The sequence below is a fragment of the Leptodactylus fuscus genome, chromosome 6 (assembly GCF_031893055.1).
Source record: "Leptodactylus fuscus isolate aLepFus1 chromosome 6, aLepFus1.hap2, whole genome shotgun sequence".
In the NCBI taxonomy this organism is placed as follows: domain Eukaryota; kingdom Metazoa; phylum Chordata; class Amphibia; order Anura; family Leptodactylidae; genus Leptodactylus; species Leptodactylus fuscus.
This window is the reverse complement of record NC_134270.1, coordinates 157,206,191-157,232,866: the sequence shown is the minus strand read 5'-3', so window position 1 is coordinate 157,232,866 and position 26,676 is coordinate 157,206,191. Positions and strand designations below refer to the sequence as shown.

Sequence of the window (26,676 nt, the reverse complement as noted above, 5' to 3'; positions counted from 1 at the left end):
AGCAATGGAGATACTCTACCTTCCATATCTGCAATGACGGCTTCATACTTGGTGCGAAGTTTGCTCAGACTCTTTATCTTCTCTTCTTCTTCGGCCATGTTTGATGTAAATTCAGAAATTCTGTCCTCCATCAACTTCCTCTCCTGTTATGGAAGAAGCAGTGAGCCATTGGTTCCTGTCCACATGTAGTAATATTGTCCTTGTATTGTCTATGTGCACAAGCATTGTGCTGTCTATTGGGCCTTGTCCTCTCACCATTTGTACACCCGGTTCTTTGCATACAATAAAATGAACATACCTTGGCGAGTTTGGCGTTCTGGTCTTCTAGCAGAAGAATATCTTCCTCCATCTTCTTTAATTTTGCTTCAGTGGTTACTTTCTCCAGCTGCAGCTTCTGTCGAGCGGCTTCCTCCTCCTCGAGCTGCTCCTCCAAGTCCTGAATATTACAAGGAAGGATAGAAAATATCCATAGTCAGTCCTAACATCAATGTAGACAATCCAATATAGTGAAGACCATGAGTTTATCTGCTAAATCTCAGAAGAACAGTATCAGACATTCTGCAAGAAAACTGGGACCTTGGTAAGACCTTCACAAAGACCTGAGCTTCCCACTGCTTTACCTGCACATGTTGCTGCATCTTCTTCTTGTCATTTTGTAATTGTAAGTTGCGTTCTTCCTCTTCTTCCACTCGAGACTCCAAGTCATGCAAGATCTCCTCCAGCTCCTGCTTCTTTGCTGCAAGTCTGGCCCGCATTTCCTCAGCTTCGGCAAACAGCTCTGTCTCTGCTTGAAGCTGCTCGGCCAAAATGTTCTTCTCTTCTAACAACTACAAGGAATAAAAATGGCACTTCTTAGGTTTTACCACCGGTAACATTGATGGGATGTTGGTAGCATAAATATCAACAATGGGGGTCCAGTCCTGGGGCCCCCACTAGTGTCTAGAAAAATATACACGAGATATGGTTTAATGTCTTGTCTTCTGTCTACCTTACAAATTTTGTGCACTATTGCAACTTATAGTCTGCAACCAGGATAAAGAACATGAGGGTATCTTCTTCTTTGCTCTTACCTGCTGATATTTGCCTCCCATGTCCTTCAGCTCCATCTCTGTCTTTGTGTGGGAATCTTTGACTTTCTGCAGTTCTGCCACCTTGGCCTGCATCACTTCATCCTGCCGAGTTACTTGTAGTAGGGGCTTCACCTACAGGAAGGAATATTCCATTTAGACCTTTTCTAGAAGTTACATACTGATGACCTATCCTCAGACTAGGCCATCAATATGTCATGGGGGGGGGTCCCCCATAGAGAATCTGTTTAAATAGACTGTAGCATTTGGGTAGATTTTAGTTGCTCAAGGACCATTAATAACATCAAAGGTCCTTATCAAAGCAAAAAGTGCTGCAGCACTACTTTTTAGAATCATGAAGTGTAGCAGTACAGAGCTGTATAAAAGTCACTGATGTTGCTTAAGGACCTGTGTCAACATCATGATAGGTCCTTAAGCAACTAGATATGCAGTAGCATGAGAGATAGTGTATATTCTAGAATGTATGTGTTGCTAGAAGGTGTTGACTAGACATGGATACAGTAGGTAGTACCACCTCGCCTCCAGGCTGATGCTGCTCCCTCTAGTAGCCAATAGTAAGAAATATTAAAAATTATTTTATTACTTTTAATATTTCTTAAAGGGATCCTATCATTCAGAAGCAATTTTTTGTCCCTAACACATCGGAATAGCCTTAAGAAAGGCTATTCGTCTCCTACCTTTAGATGTCTTCTCCGCGCCGCTGGTCCGTAGAAATCCTGGTTTTAATCGGTATGCAAATGAGTTCTCTCGCAGCACTGGGGGCGTCCCCAATGCTGCGAGAGAACTCTCCAGCGCCGCCTCCATCTTCTTCAGGAATGGCCTCTTCAAGCGTCTTCTTCCGGCGCAGGCTTTGAAACTTGTAGGTCTTGTGCCTCGGGCAGAGCCTACTGCGCATGCCCGCGGCCACAAGAAAAATGGCCGCTTTCACAGCAAGTAAGCGGTCATTTTCTTGTGGCCTGTGGGCATGCGCAGTAGGCTTTGCCCGAGGCCTACAAGTTTCAAAGCCTGCGCCGGAAGAAGACGCTTGAAGAGGACGTTCCTGAAGAAGACGGAGGCTGCGCTGGAGAGTTCTCTGGCAGCATTGGGGACGCCCCCCAGTGCTGTTTGAGCGCTGGGCTGGGGCCCGCCCCCAGTGCTGCAAGAGAACTCATTTGCATACCGGCAAAAAACGGGATTTCTACAGAACAGCAGTGCAGGGATGATATCTAAAGGTAGGAGACGAATAGCCTTTCTTAAGGCTATTCCGACGTGTTAGGAACAAAAAATTGCTTCTGAATGATAGGATCCCTTTAAAAAGTGAAAAAATCCTAAAATTATTAAACTGTGAATTACATTAATATATATATATTTTTTTTACACATTCCCTTTAATAATGAAAAACGTGTGTAATAAAAAGCAGAAAATTCTACATAGTGATATTGGCGAACCTTGGTAAACAGCCGCCACCATTGCCAGTGTCTCAGCTTCAGGTACGCAGCGCAGTTTCTTTGAACCACCTTCAAGGCGCTCATTTGTTGTTGTCTCCTTGAAAAAGCTCTGCAATAAAAAAGTTCAAAAACATTTGTTATCTTCAAGTCTTTTTACCATTCAAGGCCTACATAGGGGAACATAGTCTATGGACTGACTTCCTGGCCAGGTATCCTCGGCACGCCGCTTGGAAGAGAACGATTATATCTGTGATTTTCAGGTCTCGCTCTTCTTCCAGGTGAGCCAACACTCCGGCGCGGAAGAAGATTTTGCTCTGTCCTATACGGAATAGATTAGGATCCAGCTCTAAGGCCTTGATCTGCAAATCAAGAATGGAAAGACGTCTTATACAAATGCAAAAAGACCAAGAGGTTTTATTGCAATTTCCTTTTGGAGCTTGTTTTATGAGTTTGCATTTTTGTCTAGAAGTAAAGAAAAATAATGCAACGCCTTCTTACCATTATTGCACAGGCTTGCTTGCCATCCATGAATCCTTTGGGGATTGCATTTGGTGTCAGGATCTCATATCTAAGAAAATAATGTATTTTTGTGAGTTTAAATTAAAAAAAAAAAAAAAAAGGAATAATCATAGATGTTGGTGCAGCACTTTCCACCACTAGAGGGCAATCTAGCGCCATATTTTCATTGTTTGGCCTCCGCTGGGTGAATAGAGCCCCATGAATATAAAGTATATAGTATAAAGTAGTCATTACTAATACACTAGGCATTATCAGTAGCTCAGGAGCCACATGTGGCTCTAAGGTACCTACACATGATTCCCATATGATAGCATTACACACTATTGTCTCTTCAATGAGAGTGGAGCTGCAGTACTTCTGCTCAGCCGCTATGCAGTATACAGAGCTCGGCATAATGTATAGTGATCAGCTGATCAGTGGGGTGTCTGGTGTCAGGTCTTCAGGTCACTTACCTCTGTCTGAACTCCTGGAAGATGATTCTATTTGGGAAGCCCTGTCTGCAGATTCGGATACCCTCCAGGACTCCATTACAACGCAGCTGGTCAAGCACTAAGTGAGGCTCCAGTTTTCCAGCCTAAAGAATACAGATAAGGGTCTATATATACAGGAGTAAAAGGCACGTGTGCCACCTATATGGTGTGTAACACTATACATTTCTTTAGGTTTTCTTGTTCATTTAAGTTATAGAGAATATCTTTTGTACAGGATATTCTGATCTTGCTGGATTTTTAGAAGGAGAACCAGTAGACCCCCCGCCCTTACAATATTCAAAGACATCTCAACCTGATGAGAGCCAAAACACCCCAAAACAGCTGTCTGCAGATGGGTTGGCTGTTTGGTTATCCATGGTCATTGACTTACAGGCTGCTTATAGGGGATTTTATAGAGGCTGTTTTCTTCTTTTTGGAGGAGATCTAATTTGCATATCTTTTCCCATAAAGTATAGCTTATAAGACCTCAGACATCAGTCTCCTCAATAAGTATCAGTATGCCCCTATCCCAGAACCAAAAAACCTGGAAGAATACTGGAAGGTGGGAAGCCTTCTTTTGGCAAAATCTGGAGAGTAATATGGGATTTAATACACTCCTACCAGAATGCGATGTATGATGGACCATACGTGTGATTTAAGTCAAAGTATGTGGTCTTCTAGTAATGGCTTTAGGTGGCATCATCTTCTATGTAGGACCATGTCACAGAATGCTATCATATGGATATGTAAGAACAAATGTAGAAGCTCTTTCTTACCCTCTTTTCATGATTAGGGATTATACAACGCACAAAGTTGGGGTTGGTGTTCCTCAATGTAGACATCAGCTTGGACAGAGATTCTTTGTAAAGTTGTCCGACCGTGCGGAACATTCCTTTCTTGGTCTTGTAGGATGAGCCAAATGACATCTCCGCCATGCCGCTCATCTGGTCCAGGCCAACTATTCTGTCGACTGAGGGCAAATTGGTGAGAGGGGTGAATACAACATGGACATGAAGTCTTGGCGAGTACACTTCTATTTTAGTATAGGTGCTGATGGAATTTTATGGTACAGATAGTCTTCTCATAGGTGAACATGGCAAAGCGCTCACACACCAATTGGCAACACACAACACATTGGAAGGCCGGCTATATTATATGACTGCTTATAACATAAAGGGAGTCTATCAGCACAACCAGCATATCAACTCAGCCCTGCAGATAGGTAGGTTAGGGTCACCCAAATCATACGGTGTCTTCCATTGTGAATTGCTGCCTCCGTTGCCCAGATGTTGCCTTTTTGTCAATGGAGGGCGCAATGAGGCCAATGCCATCGAGAGCTCATCTATTGATAAAAACAATATAGAGGCAGCAATTCCGAAGAGGAATCCAATTCACAGGTGACCCTAACCTATCTATCTGTAGAAGAAACGATGATAAAAAATCCAGCACGCCCAATAATTGAAAAATAAAATATAACCTTTACTTCATAGTGGTTAAAAACATATGCTATGATTAAGAGACCTGGATGTGAGTCTCGAAACGCGTAGGCTGTTGTTTTATTCTGGATCCATGCTCTAAGGAGCTTTTTCTGTTTTTAACCACTATGAAGTAAAGGTTATATTTTATTTTTCAATTATTGGGCGTGCTGGATTTTTTATCATCGTTTCTTCAATTGGATTCCATTCTAATGGTCGGATGTTCCGTGCACCCCGCGCCATATGATACCATCTGAACAACGTTCAAGGTAGAGCGATTTCCGTATTTTTGTACATACATTATCTATCTGTAGGGCTGGGTTAATATTCCAGGTTCTGATGACAGACTCCCTTTGATGGCCTTGGTAAGGCTCTGTACACATCTGCTTTGGGGGTTCATTTTGGAAACTCCATCACAGATTTCTCTGCATATGCCAGGAACATAGCACCGTATGAAATGCTATTTTTCCACGTAAGGTGACCCAATTGGTATGGGTGTAGAAAAATGGAATCAAAGAAATTTTTCGACTAATGATATTTATCATGATTGAGGATTAATATCTCTTTGCTGGAGGCCTGACCATTGGAACCACCAGTAGTCACGTGTGGATAGAGTGGTGGGACGCAACTCCATTCATTTCTATAGGACTTTGTGTCAGTCCTCTATAGTGAATAGAGTGCAGGCTTTGTTATATGGGACACTTGTAGACCTCAAAATTGCTGGGAGTCCCAGTGACTAAACCCCCAGTGACCAGACACTTGTCCCCTATCCCGTGGACACCAATGGTGCCTGATCCAACTGTATGGCATAATCTGTGTCAGATGTGAACAAAGCCCAGTCCAAGCGTGAAGCGTTCAGTATTATATAGCATGCCTTTATTATGAGCGGGAGATTACAGAACAATGCAGACAGGCGGGTGGCGAGCGTCTCCATCACTCCATGCCTGAGTCACAGCCGCTGGGGGATGAGATCAGACAGAATAACTAGACAGAACCTACTTTCACCGGGGCCCTGTGGCAGCACAGCGTAGGTGTCAAAGAAATAAACCGCCTGAATATTCTGGATATCTAAAGAAATACAGCGTTGCCAGGAAGGGAAGGGGTGTATGGAATGGGGAAGGGAGGAGCGGTATAAATATTACAATATGGGGTTAAATAAAATGGCACCATGGGAGTTGTAGGTAGTGTGTCAATATGTAATAAAAGTGGGGTCAGTAAGGGACAGTTGTCAGGATAACGTGATAGCAGTAGGCATTAGGGTGGATTGTAGGGCAGGTCAATATAGGATAGTTATATGGGTGTCAGATAGTAGTGGGTATCAGGATTTTTGGTAATGGGCATTGAAATAGAATATTTGAGGTTGTCAGGATTGGATAATTTCAGTTTAGTAGTAGGGGGTGTCATGGGATAGTTGTATGTATCAGAATAGATTGGTGGGGGGTATCAGTAAGGGACGTAAGTGGGTGTCAGTATGAGACAGTTGTAGGAATTGGGATGGGACAATAGTAATATAATTTTGGAATGGTGGTGGATATCAATATGGGACGTGAGAGTTGGGAAGCCATAGTTGTAAGTATCGGGATGGGACAATAATATTGCCATTTTAGGATGGTGGAGGGTGCCAATATGCGGCATAATAGGGGGTCGGGATGAGATAGTTATGGCACCCGGGATGAGACAGTAGTAGTGTCATTTTGGGATGGTGGTGGATGTCAGTAGGGGACATAAGTGGGATCAGGATGGGTCAGAAGTAGTCATTTTGGGATGGTGGATGTCAGATGAGATGGGATAGGACATTTGTGAAGATAGATATTAATAGAATAACGTGCAGAATACAAAGCATTACATTTACAGAATAGTCATAGTGTGGAATAAAATGTAATGGAGGAAGGAAAGAATAAGGAAGGAAAAGCAAAGCAAAGAGAGAAAGAAGAGTTATATTGAAGAGGATACAGTATAGTAGCAGTCACCGGCAGATTAGTAGCATAGCACCGACTACATGTTATATATATACTACATATATTACACATCATACAGTCAGTCTTATTAATATATCTACTTGGGATAAAGCATTATACCCTAAAATGTGGCCAATAAGAACAAGTCATTCCCACATTTTATATCAAAGCCAAGATTAAGGATAGTCCCATCTCATCATGCCCGGCGTTGGCACAAGAAGCTGCCTATCACCCACTTCACCACACTTTGGTTCAGGATTTTGGGCCATTATAGGTCCTCCATACGTTTACATACTCAAAACAATTCTTGATCCATACATTGACTATAAAAATACAATATATGATAAAGGTTTCTATAATATGTGATCATATAATCCCATAATCTCCAATTCCCAGAACCCCCACCGGCAGAATTTCCCATCACTCTCTAGGACCATCTGTGATGTCAGATGTAGCCACCACCATTTATATGCCAGAAAACTCTATACGCTATATGTACTATACGTTTTCCGGCACTCACCATCTTTCCAAAGCTCTGCTGTGAATTTGTCTGTACTCTGATGAAGGAGAGTCGCAACGTTGTCATTCAGAGGATCCATGTTCTTCATCAGCCATTCATCGGCCTTGTAATCCACCTAGAAACAGCACAAATGGCATTAATATACACAACACCCAGTCTTAGGGCTCATTCACATGACAAGATTCATCAGCCATTATAGTAATGCCCAGAACACGACCCTATAGATTTTAAAGGAACTTATAACATGATCCAAGAAAAAAAATACATGCTATAGCACATGTGATTTCAGGGATCTCTCAATAGACTCAGGTCTATGGGGGATCAATGAAAACAGAATACCCTTGGGTGTACACCATGTGAATGCCTTACATCTGATAGCTGAAATATCCGTCAATATCTGAACAACACATATTGTGATGCCGTGTCCCCACTACATAGTCATGCCATATTGACTGGATGAACCATATAGATATATCTGATCAGGCAGGGGGATGGGGAGGTGCAAGGATCCCACATACAGGGCACAGACGTGCACATTGGGCCGTCTTTGTATCTTATATTTGCTGTATATTGAGTTCACATTAACGGTATAAAACCAGAGATATAGCCAAATAAAGTCACATCCCCTTTTAAAACTTACTCTTGTTCACAGGCCCACTATTTGTCAGAACTGTCATTTAATAAGACAAGTTAAAGAGGACCTTTCACCATATCCGGGCACAGGCAGTGTTATATACTGCCAGAAAGCTGACAGTGCACTGAATTCAGCGCACTGTCGGCTTTCCCGATCCGTGCCCGGTGTAAAGCGCTATCGGTCCCGGTACCGTAGCGCTTTACAGTCAGAAGGGCGTTTCTGACCATTAGCCAGAGACGTCCTTCTGCCTCGCGGCGCCTATCACGCTGTGCTGTGGAGCCGGGAGGAACGCCCCCTCCCCTCCTGATAATGCTAGTCTACGGACAAGCTGTGTGAGCAGAGGGAGGGGGGCGTTCCTCCCGGCTCCACAGCACAGCGCGATTGGCGCTGCGAGGCAGAAGGACGTCTCTGGCTAATGGTCAGAAATGCCCTTCTGACCATAGAAGAGCTACGGTACCGGGCCGTAAGCTCTTCACACCGGGCACAGATTGGGAAAGCCGACAGTGCGCTGAATTCAGCGCACTGTCAGCTTTCTGGCAGTATATAGAACTGCCTGTGCCCGGATATGGTGAAAGGTCCTCTTTAAATATACACAGATATTCCAAATATCAGATCTGATAGTGAAGCCGCCATTGTACGCAGACATGGCAGCCCTGCAGAGTCTCCCACCTTTCCGGCATAATGGATTATGCACAGATCAGCCTTGTCTCGGAGTTGTCTCGGTTTCTGGAATTTCGGATGCGTGCCAAGTTCTTGGATGACCTTCTCTACAAAACTTTTATCAGTGGCCTTCGGGAACCAGCACTCTTCATCCAGTAGTGACAGAACACCTGGAGGATTTGCCTGGAGAACAGAAGAGACCATAGAATACAATGGGCATTGAGTTACCGGGGAGGACCACAGAATGAGCGGTAATGTATTGGATGACATCAGAGAATGTGCTGGAATGTAAGGGCTGGCGTAGTATAGACAGGCGGTATAATACCTGACAGCAATGCCATCTTACCGGCCTCTCGATCAAATCGATACAAGGCTGCAGGTCCAGGCCAAAGTCAATGAAGTTCCACTCGATGCCTTCGCGCTGGTACTCCTCCTGCTCCAGGATGAACATGGTGTGGTTGAAGAGCTGCTGCAGCTTCTCGTTGGTGTAGTTGATACAGAGCTGCTCGAATGAGTTCAACTGCGGATAGGGGCGACATTGTGAGAGATGGTAATAGACTAGCCATACAGAAAATAAGGTAGCCATATATGTGAAACAAGTGTCAGCGTAATGTGCCAATATGTTTGATGGTGTCTTGACAATGGGATAAACAAGGATTGCGCATGTTAAATTTCAACATGTCCAATCCTTTGTTATGACGGAAGATATGCCAACACTAGAGGTGTCTGACAGCAGATATATATTGAGCTGGGCTTCTCTCCATTTCACATGGGCCACCTATCTTACATATCTCCAACTCTCTCCATGAATGTGTGTAGTGAAGAAGTCATGAAACAGGTAAAAAAAAAAAAAAAAAAATAGATTAAAAAATTGATAAAATTGATGACATCTGTGTGTGATGTCTGGATAAAAAAAATTACATTAAAAAAATAAATACACAAACCCCACCCCCAGAAATAAATGTGTTTCCATAGAAATAAATGGAGTCAGATACGTCAGTAAGAAAACAAAAAATGAAATAAAACAATCCAAAAATATAAATGAAAAAAATAAATAATAATGAACAAAAAAAAAATGGAAATAAATTCTTTTTACATATGGGAATAAATTAAGTGAGTGGCACATGTGTCAGATAGGTCAGTAACAGCTATTTCACTTCTGTAATAGTCATGAAACAACTAGAAACAAAAAGTTAAAAAAAAAAAAAAAAAAAGAATAAAAAAAATAATAATTAAAAAAAAATCATTTTACATGGGGAATAAATTCAGTGAGTGGCACGTGGGTCAGATAGGTCAGTGACAATTATTTCACTTCTGTAATAGTCATGAAACAACTAGAAACAAAAAATAAAAAAAAATAAACCAAAAATAAAAAAGAATTAAAAAATTTAAAGCCATAGTGCCCCCCCTACTGTGCTGCGGCCTGAGCTTCTCCTATACTATACGGCTGACCTAGACTGTGAGATTTACCTCAAAGATTTCAAAGCCTGCAATGTCCAGAATCCCAATGAAGGAGGCGCCCTGTCTCTTCGTCCTGTCCAGAGCTCTATTAATACGATGAACCAGCCAACGGAAAAGCCTCTCATACATGGCTTTGGCGAGCGCTTCCACAGCGAAGTCCGCCTAGACACCGGGAAGATCGGTATGAATGGGTAATACGAGGTGAGCCGTATACTTGGGGTCATTGTTATCACATGGTCACACACTCACCTGCTCCTTGGTTTGAGCCTTCTGGACGTAGTCGCGCCCCACTTTAATCTTTGGCATCAAGATGGCACGGGTAAATTCGGTCACGTTGAGTCCCAAGAGGTGACACAATTTTTGAGCAGCTAGGAGATACAAAGAACAAAGTCACGGTCACACTGTGAGGAATGGCGCCTGTGAAGAATTCACTTGTTCTATATTCTGTATAAGAGCCGTATGATATGGCAGCCATTTTTTATCTACAGTTGCTTCTTCTTTATAGTACGACCATGGCCGAAGTAGTAGCCACGGTTTTTGATGCATTTTTTTGCACAATGAGTTTTTGACTCCTATTGAAATGAATGGGAGGTGTTTTTGAGGCAGATTTTTAGGCAGATTCTGCTTCAAAATCTTCTTGCGAAAAAAGTCGATGTGAGTTCACGCTTAGGCCGGTTGCAGATGACCGTGCTGCAACCGGCCTGCCATGAATTAAAAGCACAGTTGGCACATGAGGATGTTCCCCGTGTGCCGCCTACGCACGTGCCATGCTTCCGTGGCGAATAGGAGCCACATAAGCGAGGGTCGCAAAACAGGACAGGAATAGGGCCTGTCCTATATTTTTCAGCCCAGAGCGTCGGCCAGCACACGGGACCATGAAATTCATGGACGTGTGTACGAGCCCATAGAAAACATTGGGTCAGTGTGCTATCCATGAAATACAAGGATAACACACTGACCACAGCCACGGTCGTCTGCAAGGAACTTTAGGGGGAATTTATTGTAGATTTGGGGTGGATTTCACCTGGAATTCGTGGCAGATTCCACACCACATTCTGAAAAAATAAGCGTTCTACTTGATCTTGCAACAGATTCCACGGCTCAAGACTCAGCAGTGGAAAGCCGATGCCCTCCATTGGCATCCTGACGTGGGTAGCCCACGGGCAGAAAACGGAAAATAAAGAGGAATTCCACCTCATTTACAAACGTGTTTTCTTGCCCTTAAAGGGGTCCTCCAAGAGGACTACAGTTATGTACATGAATGCCAAGTCACAAAGGACGCAGGTCATGTAACAACGGATTGGACATCACCACAAAACTGGCAGGACATTTAAATGTGATGTATTGATTTTCAAGTTTTTTGTGAACAAACGTGTCAAAAAACACATCGCGTGAAAAAACGCTCAAAAAAAAACAAAAAAAACGGCTCACTTTTTTTTCAGCGAGGAAAATTCAGCGAAATTTTCCTTCCTGTGAATGGACCCTTAGGGGGAATTCACACAATGTAATATGGCACCGATTCTTGCACGATAACTTGCGTAAAAATCAGTGCTGCAAAAAAGACTCCCATTGACTTCAATGTGTTACGCGTGTTAAACGGAACCAATTGAAGTCAATGGGGTTCTGTTTTGCAGCGCTGATCCTTACGCGAGTTATCGTGCAATAATCAGTGCCACGTTACATCGTGTGAATGCCTCCTTATGTGTACTAAATGTGAGGCTGATTTTTGGGTATAAAGGATTGGGCATGTTTAATTTAAACCTGCCCAATCTTTAATGCTTCACCTTAATTTCTGTCCATGAAGCCCACTACCCACAGAAAAGTCACCATTCTACAGGAATACTCACCTGTGTTATCCGGCATGGAAGCCTGGTCTGTGTTCCTCTCCTTCCGGAAAACAATATTTCCAAACTGGAGCACTGCGGACACCATCTTCAGCATAGCTAGAAATACACAGCGTATATCAATCTATTATATATATACTGGTGACCTAAGTTATCACATACGGTGGCAGAATTTTTACTAAATTCCCTCCATATATATTCACGTGTTAGAATTTTCAAAGGCCCAAGCCCAATTCATAGACCCACTGCGGGGAATTTACAATACTTCTATAGTATAGAATAGCTCTATGGTGCAAAAATGATGCTTTTTTTTTGTGTCAGACACAATTCGTACCTGTTTGGTTGCTATATATTTATTATGTATATCCATATTGTCATTACATTCCACATTCTATCATGAATGAGACTCTGAACCCGACAGAGGAGATATAATTCATGTGCTAGCCCTTTAAGGCGGCTGGACGTCTTCCCCGCACTCTTCCCTCCACAATGGCATTCTTTCAGTACATAATGGTGACACACATTCCGCGGCCATGAGATTGGGGACAGCTCATTACTTACACATGATTTCTTCATGATTAATTCCCATGATTTTCATGGACTCCATTGTCTCCTGGAAGATCTCTTTATCTTGTTGTCCCGGAATGGTGACGTTTCCATTAGACAAGAAGCGATACTGGTTGAAGCCCTCCAGTAACAGGTCAGCTAGAGAGGAATACGGCAGAATGTATTAGTCACTATCGATAGCCATTAAAGAGTCACCATGAAATGCAGGCGGTCTGCGGCATGTTATAGAGCAGGAGGAGACGAGCAGATTGATATATAAACTGTGGGGAAAGATTCAGTATAACTTGTCATATATAGACTGTAATCTCTGCTCCTTCTCTGCTTAGGAGTCCAGTGGGTGGTAACACAGAGATAACTGTCAATCAACGATTAGGACCGCCCACTGGACTCCCAAATTCAGAATAAATACATATATAAATGAGTAAAACAGAAGTCATACTTAATAATTTTACACAAACCTATATACACATATATAAATGTGCTCAGCTCCTCCTGATCTATAACAAATGTCCCTCAGCGATCTGGACAACGGGGCCCGAAAGTTCCCCTAAAGCCTACCGGTTACGTTTTGGTGACTGGTGCTCCATTCACTTCATTGCCAGAGATTAAAGCCCAGGCAGCCCCATAGAAGTTAAAGGAAGCGCACTGGTGCTCCATTCAAACGGAGGCCTTAGGGACACTTTCTGTCCCCTGTCCTCCTGATCACTAGGGGACCCAGCAGTTAGGCCCCCAGCTATCAGACACTTATCCTGTATCCTTAATGGTGCAACCCCTTTAAGCCTGAAATTGCCTTTAATAGAGAGAGATTCCCTGTTCGGGATCTTCATCTCTTGGCCAGTGCGGACAGCTTCTCTCTCTCTCTTTGGAGGACCTGCACTGTCCTGTGTTTGAGTGGACATGATGTAATACTTCATATATCCTGTGGTGGCACTGTAGGGAAACAAAACACTTACTGCTGAATTACTCCACTAATCCCGGCTGATTACGGGAGATCACTTCATGATCAGTACTGACACTTTCCTACATCGTAAAGGACGTCCATCCAAAATGAAGTGATCCCTTTGGCATCAATAGCTGGTAAGACCCCCATACACTATCTTTACCCTACAGCGTCGCTACATTGGCCTGATGAAGTGCTAGTAACATGTCTGCTATTGCACAACTTACTTTTGACATGTTCTCCGGCTCCGGCCAGAAGTTGATAAAAAACATGGAAGGCTCTTTCATCCTTGGCTTGGCGAATTGCTCTAGATTTTTCCAGTAGGTCTGAATAGTGGTGTTAAGGATTGCGACAAGCAGAATGAGTAACGCTTACCCAAAAAACGGGCTCCCATTTACAGCCTATAGAGAAGCCTAACAATTCTAGGGTATCTTTATTGTACCATCCCTCTGTTATTCCTCCTGGAAGTGTACAAATAAATTGACAGCTGGGTACAATAATGTCCTGACAACGGGTTGAAAGGATACAGGTCTCGATGTTGGCTCCCACGATGTATCCGGCTACATCAAAATTGATCCTGATAAATTTACCCTGGAAGAAGTAAAAATAAGTTTGTCACGGACAAGATTGCTTTAATAAACACCACAGAGGCAAATATGAATACATATACGTGTGGGAAGTCAGCATCCAACCCATAAAGATAAACCAACCACACATTTAGAATGATAAAACATAATAAATCTTTATTCGTCATCTTTTTTCACCAGTAGGTGGCGCTGAACCCTTAAAGAATAATAGGTCTGCGCCAACCAAAAAAGTGTCAGTGGCATATTGACCAATCAAATTCTAGTATTCATTTTGTAATCTTCTTTGGTGGTGACGGGTCACTGGTACTTTCTACAAGATCTCTTTTGGCATGAGACTCGTTGTGTAGGAAAACAGAGCCAAGCAGCCGCAATATCTTCTGTTTAGTGCACCAGTCTATGGGTCAAAAAACGCAGGTTTGTGTGCAAGAGTGGAGAGATTGCAGCAGGTGAGCCCTGGCGAACTCACCGCTGCGATCTAGAGTATCTCATCCATATACTGTACTAAAACTAAAGCATCCACCTATCCAGGAAACTCAGCAGCCTGTTCACTTGCAAGCCTCTGCGGCAAAAAACTGCACCTGCACCTTCACAGTTGTTATAATTGAAATGCTGGGTGTTTAAAACCTGCAGCGCAAGTCAATTTGTGCAGGTTTTAAACACCTAGTATTTCAATTATTTCGACCATGGAGGTGCAGGTGCAGTTTTTTGCCGCAGAGGCTTGCAGGAGAACACATTGCTGAGTTTCCTGGATAGTGGTAGTCTAGTATTACTTTGGCAAGTTAATAGGATTGAACTGGTTAAATAAATGCACCCTTAACCTCAGTTAGAAACACCACGCTCATGTATTATCCATATATTTGTTGGGCTCTACAGTGGGTGTCTGGTCTGCCCTTGGGTGCAATGCAATACCCTTATACAAACTCCTTAATATAAAGGCCTGCCATGACTTTCTAGAATATATAATGCAACAGTTTGATCTTATGACTCTTTAAGTTTGACGACTTACAAATCGAGAAGAGTTGTCGTTCTTCACAGTCTTGGCGTTGCCGAAAGCTTCTAATATGGGGTTTGCCTGCAGTAGCTGGTGCTCGAGCTCTCCCTAAAAGTAATAAGAGATGAGTATGGTGAGCCCCAATACAGAGTACAGAATACATACAGAAGAAGAGTGCGGCAAGAAGTGGTTCAGGGGTAAGAATCTGAAAGAATCTGCAATTGTAGACATGAACCAGGTGAACTTAAGATATAGACCTCAAAAAGAAATCTAGAAAGGGTTAACCTATGCAGTTTCCCAAAATCTGCAGCACACAGAGGTCCCCATGGTGGACTCCTACAGTAGCTGCTGATCTGGTGGAGTTTTATGGGCATTGTGAGGGGTCAGCAACCTTCAGCACTCCAGCTGTTGTGAACCTACAATACTAGCCAAAGGTTGCTGACCCTTGACTGGGACCTGCACCTATTTCCAGAACAGGGGTGCCTCAACCCCCATTTCGCTAGCTGAAGGCCACCACCTTCTGACAGAATAAATGCGAGGTGACCTCAAGAGGTGCAGGTCAGACCCTGTGGATAAGCCATAAATTTCTTTAGTCTCAAGGCTCTCAGTGATACCAGCAGGTAATTTCCACCATTCTGAATCACTGGGGCCAGAGGTCACCACATTTCCCGCTCACTCACCATTCACTCCACCAATTCAGTGAGCAGGTTGTAGATGTAAGCTACAGCTTATGTAACTGTATACCCTTCATGGATATGTTGTATGTGTTGCGATGCTGGATCATACAACTTACTGCACTACGCTTTCATCAGACTCTATAACAAATGTGTAACCTAAGAGCAGGAACCTGAAACTATCCCTGGAACCTGAGAGTCCGCAGGTCACTGGTGATTCCACATTGTTCAGATTACCCTACAGTAATGCCTCATACAGAACAGCCTGAAACCCGGGACCAGGCCATTATTAGAGGAGACAATACCAATGATGCCAGGCTATGGGCTTCGTCTGCTAACAGGGCTGACCTGGATTACATACTAGCTTTTATTTTAGTGAGTAGTGTACCAATGTGAAAAACGTAGCTCAGTATATTAAGAATTCAGGGGCACACTATCCTAAATATATAGTCATGTGTGCACCTCTCTTTAAACTGCGCAGCTTAAAAACTTACCCTAGCCTCTACACTATCAACCACTATACCACCAGGGATTTTATAATTCTCCCCTTCTCTGCCCCACACCACCTGGGATTTTAAAATTAACCTTCTATCTGACCTAGACCTTCAGAGATTTTATAATTCTTCCATCCTCTTCCCTAGCCCACCATGGATTTGATAAAGCTCCCCTTCTCTGCCCCAGACCACCAGAGGTTTTATAACTCTCCCCTTCTCTGCCCTAGGCTACCTGGGATTTTATAATTTTCCCCTTCTTGCAATAGATCACCAAATATTTTATAATTCTCTTCTCTGACCTAGACCACCAAGGATTTTAAAATGAACCTTCTGTTTGTCCTTGACCACCAGGGATTTTACAATTCTCCCCTTCTCTGCTCTAGACAACCAGGGATTTTAAACTTAACCCTCTCTCTGCCCTAGGCCACTAATAATTTTAAAATTAACCTACCGTCTGCTATGTCTGCCCTAAACCACCAAGGATTTTATAATCTTCCAATTATCTGCCACAGACCCCACTGATTCTATAATTATCCTCTTCTCTGCCCTAGACCACTAGAGGTTTTATAAAGCTCCCCTTCTCTTCCCCAGACCACCAGAGGTATTATAAATCTCCCCTTCTCCCCTTCTACCTGGGATTTTATAATTTTCCCCTTCTTGCAATAGATCACCAAATATTTTATAATTCTTCTCTTCTCTGACCTAGACCACCAGGGATTTTAAAATGAACCTTCTGTTTGTCCTTGACCACCAGGGATTTTACAATTCTCCCCTTCTCTGCCCTAGAAAACCAGGGATTTTATAGTTCTCCCATATTCTGCCTAGACCATCTGATATGTTATAATTCTCTTCTTCTCTGACCTAATCCACTAGGGATTTTATCATTTCTCCCTTCTCTGCCCTAGACCACCAGGACTTTACAATTTTCCCTTTAGCTGCTCTAGACAACCAGGGATTATAAACTTAACCCTCTCTCTGCCCTAGGCCACCAATGATTTTAAAATTAACCTACGTCTGCCCTAAACCACCAAGGATCCTCCAATTATCTGCCACAGACCCCCACTGATTTTATAATTATCCTCCTCTCTGCCCTAGACCACCAGGGATGTTAAAATTAACCTACTGTCTGCCCTTGATAACCAGGGATTTTATAATTCTCCCATTCTCTTCCCAAGACCACCAGGGATATTACAACTAACCTAGACCACCAGAAATGCTATCATTCCCCCCTTCTCTGCCCTAGACTACCAGGGATTTTCTAATTCTCCCTTTTTTTGCCCTAGAAAACCAAAGATTTTATACTTCCCCCATTCTCTACTCAGGGGAATGGTAGAAGATGAGAAAATATTTCTCCAGATTTCCTGGAGAAATCTGTAATTTATTACATTATTATATTTCTTTAGTATTTTAGCCTATTTGTTATAATCTGCACATGAAGATCTATGAAATATAATAACTTGTCACTCCAGTAGTACAGAACGTATCGCTTGTGGATACAGAACATATTGCTTATGTTAATCCAACCATGGTAATAACAAGCAATTTAATGTCAATTGTAGAATGCAGGAAAACATAAAATGGGAACATTAGCCATAAAAAAAAAAGAAAAAAAAAAAAAGAAAAATTAAAATGAAAACAAATGAGCGTTACTCACATATGACACAGCACTGGAGTTCTGGGGGGGAAACCGCACATAAAAGGGAGGGGAAACATACGTGAAACAAATGTTAATGATAACAAAAAAGGCAACGTAAAAAATATAATCAAATAATCAAAAGGTAAAACTTCTAATGATCGAGGCGGAAGGTGAGGGGGTCAAAAGACAAAACTGATGACTACAAGGTGGAATAGGTGAGTAAATCATAAAGATAGAAATGATATATCGTATATATAATATGTTATGGGTGGCAGATAAAGCAAGTGAGGCCAAAATTGTACTTCACCCCATTCTCTGGTTAAGAGGATGGTCAAACCTAACAACTCTTTATAAAAAAAAAAATAAAGTCCGCATAACAAAGCTGTAATACTCACCTTATCACTCCCTGCCAATCTCTGCTTCAGATACTTCCCCGATCCCCTGCCAGTCCGTGCTGCTACTTCCCTGATCCCCTGCTAGTCCCTGCTGCTACTTCCCTGATCCCCTGCTAGTCCCTGCTGCTACTTCCCTGATCCCCTGCCAGTCCCTGCTGCAGATACTTCCCCAATCCGCTGCCAGTTTGTGCTGCTACTTCCCTGATCCCCTGCTAGTCCTTGCTGCTACTTCCCTGATCCCCTGCCAGTCCCTGCTGCAGATACTTCCCCGATCCCCTGCCAGTCCGTGCTGCTACTTCCCTGATCCCCTGCTAGTCCCTGCTGCTACTTCCCTGATCCCCTGCTAGTCCCTGCTGCTACTTCCCTGATCCCCTGCCAGTCCCTGCTGCAGATACTTCCCCGATCCCCTGCCAGTTCGTGCTGCTACTTCCCTGATCCCCTGCTAGTCCCTGCTGCTACTTCCCTGATCCCCTGCCAGTCCCTGCTGCAGATACTTCCCCGATCCCCTGCCAGTTCGTGCTGCTACTTCCCTGATCCCCTGCTAGTCCCTGCTGCTACTTCCCTGATCCCCTGCCAGTCCCTGCTGCAGATACTTCCCCGATCCCCTGCCAGTCCGTGCTGCTACTTCCCTGATCCCCTGCTAGTCCCTGCTGCTACTTCCCTGATCCCCTGCCAGTCCCTGCTGCAGATACTTCCCCGATCCCCTGCCAGTTCGTGCTGCTACTTCCCTGATCCCCTGCTAGTCCCTGCTGCTACTTCCCTGATCCCCTGCTGCTACTTCCCTGATCCCCTGCTAGTCCCTGCTGCTACTTCCCCGATCCCCTGCCAGTTCATGCTGCTACTTCCCTGATCCCCTGCTAGTCCCTGCTGCTACTTCCCTGATCCCCTGCCAGTCCCTGCTGCAGATACTTCCCCGATCCCCTGCCAGTCCGTGCTGCTACTTCCCTGATCCCCTGCCAGTCGCTGCTGCTACTTTCCTGATCCCCTGCCAGTCCCTGCCGCAGATACTTCCCTGATCCCCTGCCAGTCCGTGCTGCTACTTCCCTGATCCCCTGCCAGTCGCTGCTGCTACTTTCCTGATCCCCTGCCAGTCCCTGCCGCAGATACTTCCCTGATCCCCTGCCAGTCCCAGCTGCAGATACTTCACTGATTCCATGTCAGTCCCTGCTGCAGATACTTCCCCATTCTCCTGCCAGTCCCTGCTGCAGATAATTCCCTGATCCCCTGCCAGTCCCAGCTGCAGATACTTCACTGATTCCCTGTCAGTCCCTGCTGCAGATACTTCCCTTATTCCCTGCCAGTCCCTGTTCTTCCAGCTACGGCAGTGATGCGTTGACATGACAGGTGAATGGTTGCGGTGGTGTCAATGCATTACTACTACAACCAGTGACTGCCTAGAGAGGTCACCTGTCCTGCCAACATGTCATCTCTAGGAAGAATAGAGACCAGGAGGGTCTCTCTACAGCAGTTTTGGAGCAGGTTTTCTGGTCCGTATAGCGGCAGGATGATATATCCTATCTATACTGACAATGTCATACTTTTCTGAGCTGTTCCATTATTGTATAGGAATATAAAATATGGCACCCAAAGGGACTCTGTGCTATATAGCAGAGCACCGCAGTCCAATAACTATGACACAGCAACTTGCATGCTTGGCTGCTGCTCTGTTCAATGCATTTGTGCAGTATGAAGGAATAAGGGACGCTGCACTGGTGGGGGTCCCAGAGGTGAGGCCTACAGAGATCAAACATATCGCCTACCCTATGGATAGATGATGACTATCAATTCTGTAAAAAACCCTTAAAAACAAGTCTGTTATTTAGGCGATGTCCACATCAGGCCCTATCGGTGCATGCACAGAAATCTTACTGCCATATATACCAACGTATCTATACAAAGGATCAATGTATAACTTTTAGGAAAAATTCACTTCGGATGCCTCGAAACATAACTTTTTTTAAAAAAGTGCCGCCAGCTATCTCTACATACATTACTATACATCTATTGCTAAAATGTAGGTAAGTCAAAAGTGAGGAACCATCTACAAGACGTGTGTCCAGACCCGTCCTTAGGGAGATAAGACTCTCGTAGTGGTTACATTACACGTGTACATTTATGGTGAGACCCTATACCTATGGCTTATTAAGATTCTTATATTGAAGGGGATAACCCATCGACATTGATCCGACTTCCCAGGGTTCAAACCCCTGTTACGGAGGAGTCTGAATAGGGTAATGGTCACCCTTGGACTTTAAAAGGGTATTCCCATCTCAGCATGTAAGGCTATATTCATAGGATATGCCATAAATACTTGAAAGGATGTGTGTCCCAGAGGTCGGACCCGCATCTGTCTCGAGAATGTGGCCCCATCTGTTCCCAAAAGTGAATAAAGGGGGTGAGCTGCATCTCCCCATTCATTTATAAGGGAACTATGGAAGTAGCCAAGCAAGCAACTTCAGCGATGTCCCTAACTCCATATGCTTGTGCGGCCTTTTGGAGGAACTTGGGATCCCGTTCTCGAGACTGATGTGGGATCCGAATCTATGAGTTAGTTATGGCATATCCTATGGCTATAGCCATAGACACTGAGATCTGAATACCCCTTTAACTCAATACTATGGAACTGGGCGACAATGCCCGAATGAGTGAATGAAGTGATGACCACTGCTCTGTCCAAACAAGGCTCTCAGCCACCCTTATATCATGAATGGCTGGGTCAAAGTGGTTGTGGCAATATAGTTGGGTCAGTCCTAAACATCTCAGACCAATTGGGATACCTATAACTTTGAGACTCCAAACTAGGTCATGTTCCAGACTTTTGACTTAACCCCTTGGTTGTATTCAGTAACTATCCAGTTAGGCCCATATCTAGCGAATAATTCCACACTCCTAGACTACTGCGAGTGTGTCCATGACAGAAGGTACGATGGCTACCATAGTGCTAGTGGCATGCATTACACAGACCATGCAGGGTGCACACAATCTCCACTTGCCTTGTGTTTGACAGATTTGAAAGTCTCCATCTGGTATTAGTAAAATGCACAAGATAATCAACAAAGACTGTTAGTAACCCGAGACTGTGGCGCCCACTACTGGCAGGTCTGCAGAGCATTGCACCAAACTGCACCTTCTCTCCAGACAGCTAGTGGGCTGCTTCATGTCTAAGCATATACTGCAACAGTCCAACAATCCATGCAACATGTGTGATCTACCCGTGCGGTGTGTGGACATATAACATGAAGAAGGAATTACTGTTACATATTAGATGCTTTCATGTTTGCTGTCTGCAGTAGGAGACTGGTCCAAGGAGAAACCGGATTCTATGCAGGCTGGTATACCTTTTACTGGACCAACATAAAGATGATACGTTTACTGTGTGTCTTTGATACCCCTTAGTATACCAGATACTCTGTAGAAGTCATATATCATACATTATGAACACATTTTGGCCCCAAAATGGGTGCTTTTATGACCTGTGACTCTTAAGTCAAGTGACCCCACCTCCATTACTCTTAAAGCATACGTGATGATCTTGTTATACCTATGTCATCATCTAGTAATATATATAGGGACATATAGAAAGAGCTGACTGGCAAACATGGGCGCTACTAGGATTACAAGACCTATGGAGCGTATCACCATAGAACAGCGACGTGGATTTGTTCGTGACGTCTTCCGCAGTGGGATTTCATGACAAGTCATTAAAGTCTATGACGGGAGACATATCTGAAGCTATATCTGCAGACAATGTGGATGTGCACGTACGTCAACAATCCCCACTTCCCGCAGCGCCCGGTAGTTTACATAAGGAGGATGGAGGACTACGTGTCCTCTGCTAATTTAGCTTTGTTTACAAGGGTTTGCAAGGACAATACAAATAAAGTTTATTTAAAGGGAACCTCTCATGTGTCCGAAACGGTTATAGGGCAGGAGGAGCTGAGCAGACTGTTATATAGTTTATGGGAAAACATCCAGAGAGACCGCCTCCTGGACTCTTTCTGTGCTTAGTAGTCCAGCAGGCGGTCTCACTAAATAAGGGACAACCTTCCTTATATTGGAGTATATACCGAGATAACTGTCAATCTGTAGGACCGCCCATTGGACTCCTAAATCCCGAATTAAGAGCTATACTGAATCACATGCTCAACACAAAGCAGAAAAGCGACATCCAATCCCATGCACATGGCGAGGGAATCTTGTACGTTGTTGGTCCATGTCTAAGGAAAGTCTTATATGGGAACTGACACATCCTATGGTTTTTGAGGACTCCATTGCTAAAAATTCTCACAGCAATGACTTGCCCATGACTGCCAAGTTATTTATTGCTATTACATTTACTAAAATGGTTTCCATATTTGGAAAAACTGCAGCAAAATCTGCAATAAAAAAAGCTGCGTTGCCGCAACGTGGGTTCTCAGCCTTAAAGGGCTTTCTCGCTATCGACATGGACAAGGAATAAATGTTTGATCTCGGGAGGGCTGGGGCCCAGAAATATGAATGTAGTGCTGCTGTTCATGCTCAATTGGAACTCCATTCATCTCTATGAGAGAATTTCTGCCCGAGTGACTGGAGACATATTGGATAGGATTGTGAACTATCTTGGCCCGTTACCTTGTTATTATGACATTTTAGGCTACTTTAATGGGGTAAAAATAGGACATTATCTGTTGTGTAGTCCGGCTGGTTCTAAATTTATTTCAACATAACAGGAAACCTAAAGAGACGTCTTACCGGAGCTGTGTTCTCCTTACGACCCTTGTGTGAAGAGGCCACGTGAGCCAAGTACTGGATCACTTTCTTTGTGTTCTCTGTCTTTCCGGCCCCTGATTCTCCACTGTAAATATAAAACATAAGAGGAACAAGTGGAATAATAAGCGCGCTACTCAGGATGGATGTGGTGTACGTGCCAGAATCCCTTAAAGGGAACTTGCCATATAGTATTCACATCTACAAACCAATCCCACCATGATATGTGTCGCCATATATCAGCCATGATGTATGCCCCTTTGGTTGTGATCGGCCATGTTGAGGTCCCCAAAAAGAAGCTTCTTTTTTTTTTTTTTTTTTTTTTTTTGTAGATTGAGAGACCCATACTCGTACTTCACCCACATTGCCAATTCCACGATGGGGCTCACAATGTACATTTTTCCTTATCTGTATGTCTTTGTAGAATAGGAGGAAATCCATGCAAACACAGGGAGAACATACAAACTCCTTGCAGATGTCCTTGGCTGGATTCGAACCCAGGACTCCATTGCTGCTAGGCTGCAGTGCTAACCACTGAGCCACCATGTTGCCCAATCCAAAAGGAAGATTTGTAAAGACTTAGGCTAGCTTCAGGTCTCTGTCATCCGGGCTGCCCTACTGACTATAATGGGGTCCGTCAGGGGTCTGCCGTATCAAAACATTAGGCCTTACTTTTTAAAGTCGGACATACACATAAAATAAAGCTGGGGAACTCGAATGAACACCAGTTGAGTCCGTCAACTGAAGGACATCAGCAACAAGTGGCACCATATAGTACGCCAAAGAGAAACAGATACTGCATAGGTAACAATTATACTAATATACCATGACAGCAAGACAAGCCTATAAATGATTCCATGCCCGTGCCACCAATCTGGTAATGAAATAGATGGAAGGGTTTATCACTCACGTGCAAAGAATTGACTGATCCTCCCGATCTAAAGTAAAGAAAGAAAAGACACAGATAAATAGTTATATACGGATGCCAAGCGCTTTCCAATGGCCACATGTTGATCTTGTTCTCAGGTGAAGTCATCCTGTGTTTGTTATGTGGGTGTGAGGCTGCAGCAGCTGGTGCACCGCTTATATCTCTAATGTCTTACAAGTCAATGTTCAGGTTATTCATTGGGTCTGGTCTATACACATATCTGATACCTTTACATTACAACCCTAACCTATCTATCTGCGGCTGCGGCTGGGGTCTGGTGACACTCCCTTTAAGCAGCACCAGTCAACAATACAGCTTGAGGATTGACACATGTGAGAGGTGTTCACACAGGTTGAGGTATACTGCATGGTAGAGGTATGCTATATCATGAGATCATTCTATCTGCAGGGCTGGGTTCTGGTGATAGACTCCCTTTCAATGTCAATGTAATAGGGCCCTCAATCTGATGTCGTAAAGCCATAACTAGCACGCTTATGTAATAGGTTATAAATCCAGGTGTTAGACTGAACCCTTGCGCCATCACCCCTTTTACTATAGAGTAGCTCCCATTTTGTTCGCTGGTGTCAAATTTTGTAATATACTTTATTAACCTATCTAACTTCCTTTCTAATATAAAACAGGCTGTAAAATTCTCCCTAGTAACCTTCTAACTGAGCAGTGTTGTAAATATGCAGAGGTGAAGCGTAAACTAAAGGGGGAGTCACTTCAAATGGCCATATCTCTTGTTCTATACCACCTAGAAAATTGGTTCTGGTATCACAGGAAAGATGAGGTTCGTAGCTATCCTATATTGATGTTCATGCTGCATATAAAATCACATTTCCAGCAGTTTTTTACTAGCTTTCTTGTGACACCAGAACCATTTTTTTTAGTTGGTATGAAACTACAGATACAGCCATTACATTACTTTACAGCCTGTTTTATATTAAAAGAAAGTTAGATAGGTTAATAAAGTATATTACAGAAATGTTAACCAGACACAATACAATTACACAGCATCGCTATCATTCACTTGTAGTCTTGCCATATGAAACGGCCTCTTTAGATGCAGCTGAATCTCGTTTCTGTTTTCGGTTCATCTATAGGAATTCCTACGAGAATTTCCCATACAGTTCTTCCATTCAACTACCAACGGGAAGTCCAGATATACTGTATGTCCGCCCCCACAGCCACTACTTTATCTAACATGTTCCACCCTCCAGAAATATTTATCTACACGTGTGTGGGTGTTCTCTCCAGTTCTCTTATACGGGCTGGGATTTGATAGTTTCCGTACGTCTGCTCTCACCTTGAAGCATGCTGCGGTAGGCGGTTTCTGATATTGCGTATATGTGCGGGGGCATTTCGTGTCGCTTCTTTCCTCGATACATTTCCACTATTTGTTCTGAATAGATAGGCAGGTTCTTGTATGGGTTGATCACAACGCAGAAGAGACCCGAATATGTCTGCAAGGTAATGGGAAACATTGTAGGCATCAATACCACATGTATGTGATCCCCATAGATTATCTGATGGAAGCGGCAGTGGTTCTCCGGCGAGCGTCACTTCCACTTCACAGACTAGAGACGTGACATTCATTCAGCCATTGTGCGGCTCAGTCCCATTCAAGTGAATGGGGCTGAGCTGCAATACCATGAACAATTACACCACAATGTATGGCAGTGAAGAGGCCACAGTGATCATCCAAATACTGAGGTCTCTTCAAAGGGTGTTGAATCCAATATTTTAGTCTCGTAATAACCTTTTAAACTGATGCAAGTGTGAACAAGTGTAAGTTGTTTCTGATCTAGGACAATCATTGTCCAATGATCGACACCACGGAATAAGATCATGAGAGCAGGCGTCCACCATTTGAATGCAGCAGTGGTCGAACATGCATGGTGCCACTTTAACACAAAAACTATGGTGCTGATATGGAGGTGCCAAATTCCTCTGTGTGAACATAGCTTTACTGTACAGAGTCAAGATGCAGCAGAAATAACAATGAAAGTGTGTATTTCCCATGGCTATGAATAGAAACTGTCAGCAAGTTGGATGTTTACAGTCTGTCTCTAAAGCATGGCTTGCGACCAGCAGTCGATAGGGGCGTTCGCGCATGTACTGTATATTCAGCACAGTATTTTACTACAAAATTTTGGTAGAAATTCGAGGCCTGAGCTCAGATTTTAGCCATGTGTTGCTCAACAAAAAGTTGCGTGTCCATAAAGTTTAATGTATATCTATGGCGTCGCAGTGTGATGTGAATGTGACGCAACAGTCGGATTTTGGTTGCAGTTCATATGCCACTTGTTGCAGTCGCATGTGATGTGTGTGTGTTTTCACAGCCAATTCACAGATTTAAAGTTGCGATTGTTTTTGTTGCGTGACCCCCGTACAACTTTTTGTCGCCCTAGATTTGGCCCCATTGGGGCTAATCCTCAATTTAAGCAAAATACATTTTTGTGGAGACCCCATGTACAGGCATCTGATGTGGATCTGACGCAGATTTTGTCACGAAATGTGCAGTGAAATCCGCGACGTGTATGAGCCCTCCAGCTTGCACGACAACTGCAGGAAGTATACATTGGCCGTGGCCGCTGTTCAGACTGTCTGCAGTGACTCGGCTATTTCCGTTTCATTCAGGAATTCTTATCAAAAGAGA

The 26,676-nt window shown here is 43.6% G+C and overlaps 1 protein-coding gene across 8 annotated transcripts in view; it reads right to left on the bottom strand.

The window, feature by feature from the left end:
* Positions 1–26,676, bottom strand: part of LOC142208876 (myosin-10-like) — a 75,563-nt gene that overhangs the window by 16,663 nt on the left and 32,224 nt on the right. For 2 of the 8 annotated variants that reach the window (XM_075277680.1, XM_075277682.1), the window contains exons 3-26: positions 25,324–25,480; positions 23,997–24,024; positions 23,072–23,174; positions 17,964–17,984; positions 15,157–15,249; positions 14,091–14,154; positions 13,791–13,889; positions 12,618–12,761; positions 12,060–12,155; positions 10,462–10,580; positions 10,222–10,374; positions 9,098–9,271; positions 8,761–8,934; positions 7,458–7,572; positions 5,979–6,047; positions 4,281–4,474; positions 3,487–3,608; positions 3,014–3,083; positions 2,714–2,874; positions 2,516–2,624; positions 1,071–1,202; positions 621–827; positions 299–436; positions 20–143 (exon numbers count right to left, since the gene is read on the bottom strand). In XM_075277680.1, the coding sequence (XP_075133781.1) occupies positions 20–143; positions 299–436; positions 621–827; positions 1,071–1,202; positions 2,516–2,624; positions 2,714–2,874; positions 3,014–3,083; positions 3,487–3,608; positions 4,281–4,474; positions 5,979–6,047; positions 7,458–7,572; positions 8,761–8,934; positions 9,098–9,271; positions 10,222–10,374; positions 10,462–10,580; positions 12,060–12,155; positions 12,618–12,761; positions 13,791–13,889; positions 14,091–14,154; positions 15,157–15,249; positions 17,964–17,984; positions 23,072–23,174; positions 23,997–24,024; positions 25,324–25,480 (2,866 nt within the window). Of the gene's footprint in view, positions 1–19; positions 144–298; positions 437–620; positions 828–1,070; positions 1,203–2,515; positions 2,625–2,713; positions 2,875–3,013; positions 3,084–3,486; positions 3,609–4,280; positions 4,475–5,978; positions 6,048–7,457; positions 7,573–8,760; positions 8,935–9,097; positions 9,272–10,221; positions 10,375–10,461; positions 10,581–12,059; positions 12,156–12,617; positions 12,762–13,790; positions 13,890–14,090; positions 14,155–15,156; positions 15,250–17,963; positions 17,985–21,333; positions 21,364–23,071; positions 23,175–23,996; positions 24,025–25,323; positions 25,481–26,676 lie in introns of all 8 variants that reach the window. The other 6 variants (XM_075277683.1, XM_075277685.1, XM_075277684.1 and 3 more) reach the window with 4 other exon arrangements.